Below are 4,021 nucleotides of genomic sequence, written 5' to 3'. Positions count from 1 at the left end.
TTATTTGTAGAGTTTTTCATGATGGCCATTCTGACCAGTGTGAGATGGTACCTTATTGTAGTTTTGATGTTCATTTCTCTAATAATTAGTGATTTTGAGCATCTTTTCATGTGCCTATTAGCTATTTGCATTTCTTCTTTGAAGAAATGTCTTTTTAGATCTTCTGCCCCTGTTTTGATTGGTTCATTTATTTTTTTGTTGTTGAGTTGTGTGAGCTGTTTATATATTTTGGAAATCAAGCCCTTCTCGGTTGCATTGTTTGCAAATATTTTCTCCCGTTTTGTAGGTCGTCTTTTCATTTTATTAATGGTTTCCTTTGCTGCGCAAAAGCTTGTACGTTTGATTAGGTCCCATTTGTTTATTTTTGCTTTTATTCCTATTGCCTTGGGAGACTGACCTAAGAAAACATTGGTACAATTTATGTCAGAGAATGTTTTGCCTGTGTTCTCTTCTAGGAGTTTTATGGTGTCATGTCTTACGTTTAAGTCTTTAAGCCATTTTGAGTTTATTTTTGTGTATGGTGAGAGGGTGTGTTTTCAATTCATTGATTTACATGCAGCTGTCCAACTTTCCCAGCACCACTTGCTGAAGAGGCTTTTTCCCTTTGTATATTCTTGCCTTTTTTGTCAAAAACTAATTGACTATAGGTGTGTGGGTTAATTTCTGCGCTCTCTGTTCTGTTCCATTGATCCATATGTCTGTTTTTGTGCCAATACCATGCTGTTTTGATTACTATAGCTTTGTAGTATTGTCTTAAGTCTGGGAGAGTTATGCCTGTTGCTTTGTTCTGTTTCTTCAGGATTGCTTTGGCCATTCTGGGTGTTTTATGGTTCCATATAAATTTTAGGATTATTTGTTCTAGTTCTGTGAAAAATGTCATGGGTCATTTGATAGGGATTGCATTAAATCTGTAGATTGCTTTGGGTAGTGTAGTCATTTTAACAATATAAATTCTTCCAATCCAAGAGCAGGGGCTATCTTTCCATTTCTTTGAATCATCTTCAGTTTCCTTTAACGTTGTATAGCTCTCAGCATACAAGTCTTGCACCTCCTTGGTCGGATTTATTCCTAAGTATTTTATTTTTGGAGGTGCATTTTGTTTTCAATACTTCTTTATTTGGCTGCGCCGGGTCTTGGCTGCCACGTGCGGGATCTTCATTGCTGCGTGCAGGATCTTTAGTTGCAGCATGCGGGATCATTAGTTGCGGCATGCGGGATCTTTAGTTGCGGCATTCGCACCCTTCCTTGTGGCATGTGAGACCTAGTTCCCTGACCAGGGATGGAACCCGGGCCCCCTGCATTGGGATTGTGGAGTCTTAGCCACTGGACCACCAGGGAAGTCCTGAGGGTGTGATTTTGGAAGGTATTGTCTTTTTTACATTCCCTTTCTGATATTTCATTGTTGGTGTAAAGAAATGCAACCGATTTCTGTATGTTAATCTTGTATCCTGCTACGTTTCTGAATTCACTGATCAGTTCTCGTAGTTTTTGTGTGGAGTCTTTAGGGTTTTCTACATATAGAGTCATGTCATCTGCATATAATGACGATATTATCTCTTCCAATTTGGATACCTTTTATTTCTTTTTCTTGTCTGATTGCTGTGGCTAGGACTTCCAATACTATGTTGAATAGAAGAGGTGGAAGTGGGTATCCTTGTCTTATTCCAGAGTTTAGCGGGAGGGCTTTCAACTTTTCACCATTGAGTATTATATTGGCTCTGGGTTTGTCATAAATAGCTTTTATTATGTTGAGATGTATTCCCTCTATACCCACTTTGGTAAGAGTGTTTATCATGAATGGATGTTGAATTTTGTCAAGTGTTTTTTCTGCATCTATTGAGATGATCAAGTGGTTTTTGACTTTTGTTTATGTGGTGTATCACATTGATTGATTTGCATATGTTGAACCATCCTTACGAACCTGGGATGAATCCCACTTGGTTGTGGTGTATGATCTTTTTTATGTGTTGTTGGATCCAGTTTGCTATATTTGGTTGAGAATTTTTGCATCTATATTCATCAGAGATATTGGCCTGTAATTTTCTTTTTTGGTGGTCTCTTTGTCTGGTTTTGGTATCAGGGTGATGGTGGCTTCATAGAATGTCTTTGGGAGTGTTCCCTTCTCTTCAGTTTTTTGGAAGAGTTTGAGAAGGATCAGTATAAGTTCTTCTTTGTATGTTTGGTAGAATTTGCCTATGAAGCCATCTGGTCCTGGACTTTTGTTTGTGGGGGAGTTTTTTTTTAAATAAATTTATTTATTTTATTTAATTTATTTTTGGCTGCACCGGGTCTTTGTTTTTTTTGTGTGTGTGTGTACACATTTAGTTTTATTGTAACAAAGCAACCTGTACACTTTTAACGTTTAAAACTGAGCATCATCTTTCCTTTCCAGTGAAACAGAAAGAAAAATATAACACTAAACAGGAACAAAATTACAATAGAGAATGTCCATTGCAAATAAGATCCTACAGGTTCTGCTGATTCTCCCATCGAGTGGCAGGGCTCAAGTCATCATTAGGAGAGAATTTTATTTTAAAAGTGTCATCTTAAACTGCAAGGATGTCCGTTAAACATCCCAATTAAACATGCCAGAGGAGAAGCCATGTTGTCAAAATGCCCCCTTAACCCACCCAAACATCTCAAACCCACCCTTTGCTGACCTTCTATAACCCCATTTTTTTAAGTTTTTTTTCCCTTTTTTTAAACAAGAGAAAGTAGACAGATAGATGTTGGTAAATGCTAACTGTCCATATTCACATAGAGACACAGTGTAATCTCTGAGCCCGATATACAGAGAAAGGAGGAAAACAGCTAGAATTCTATGCACTACTACACAGGGGCCTAGCACCCTCCAGCTTCCAGCAGAGCTAAGGAGCAGAAGGTTTTTCTTTTTTCCCACAGAGCATGGTGGTGTTGATTCCGTAAAGTTTTTGTTGAGACAGGAAGGGATAAGAATGAATCTGGAACACAAAGGGGTAGAGATTCTTTTCCCACTGAATTCTGCTCAAGGTATTTCCCCCCAAAATAAGTTGTGAGCCATGGTATAAAGGAGAAAAGAGACCTCAAACACAGGGCAACTGAGCACAAGAGGAGAAGGAGAAAAAAAAAACAAAAAAGACTGCAACTTGCTCCCAGGGACTGGAGAAAATTAAAAAAGGAAGGTTGGAATCCATCAGTGTTCCATTAGTCATCTTCTCCTTCATCTTCCTTCATCCTTATCCCCTTCTTCATCAATATCTTCCAGTCCTTCTTCCTCTTCATCATCATCATCATCTTCTTCTCCTTCCCCTTCCTCATCATCCATGTCCGGAACCAAGTGGTACTGTAATGGATTTGGCCAAATACCATCTTTGATGACCTCTCCTAACTCATCTGCACCTGCATCAGAATGATCAGTAAACCAGGTGAAGAAGCTTTCTGGCTCCTCATGCTGTCTCTTCCTGCTGGCTTTATTCTGCGTTTGACTTGCACGTTTTGTCAGATCCTTTCCAGATTTCCATTTGATTTCAGTGGACTTTGAAGATGGATCACCACTCTCATTCAGATGAAATTCTTTGGAGAGAACTTTATTTTCGAAGTAAGGGTTTTCATCAAAATAAAAATCTATTCTGTAACCTGATTTACTATCTTCAAATTCTGTCACGTCGACTCTTGTCAAATAATGCAGCACCTCTTCATCCTCCTCCCCAAGCAGTGCAGACACTTGTGGATGGTGAACAAATGTTGTTACCCCAAAATTTGGGATTTTGGCCATCAATTCCGACCTCTTCTGAAAAAATGGTTGGCGGAGTTTGTTATATTTCTGTTCTACTTTCAAAATCTCCTCACTGGCTTGTTCGTTAAGTCTGTCTATTTCATTTTGTACTTCATCAACATGTTCAACTGCTTCTTGCTGTTCTTCTTCTTCCTTCGGCAAGTTCGGAGAAGCAGACGTTTCCTCTGGCCTGGAGGCAGGAGTCCGTCTCGGTTTCTTTGGTTTCTTTGCTTGGGGTGGAAGTGAAAACTGGTGTTTGGGGGCCAT

The 4,021-nt window shown here is 39.1% G+C and overlaps 1 protein-coding gene across 1 annotated transcript; it reads right to left on the bottom strand.

Annotated features, from left to right (window-relative positions):
• Positions 1–2,660: 2,660 nt before the first annotated feature.
• LOC137758018 (protein SET-like) lies at positions 2,661–4,021 on the bottom strand. Its single transcript, XM_068534411.1, has one exon. It carries the CDS (start codon positions 4,019–4,021, stop codon positions 3,200–3,202), a length of 822 nt encoding a protein of 273 aa, XP_068390512.1. The 3' UTR covers positions 2,661–3,199.

The sequence above is a fragment of the Eschrichtius robustus genome, unplaced genomic scaffold (assembly GCF_028021215.1).
Source record: "Eschrichtius robustus isolate mEscRob2 unplaced genomic scaffold, mEscRob2.pri scaffold_651, whole genome shotgun sequence".
Lineage (NCBI taxonomy): Eukaryota > Metazoa > Chordata > Mammalia > Artiodactyla > Eschrichtiidae > Eschrichtius > Eschrichtius robustus.
The sequence above is the reverse complement of the archived record's forward strand: the minus strand, read 5'-3'. Positions and strand labels throughout refer to the sequence as shown.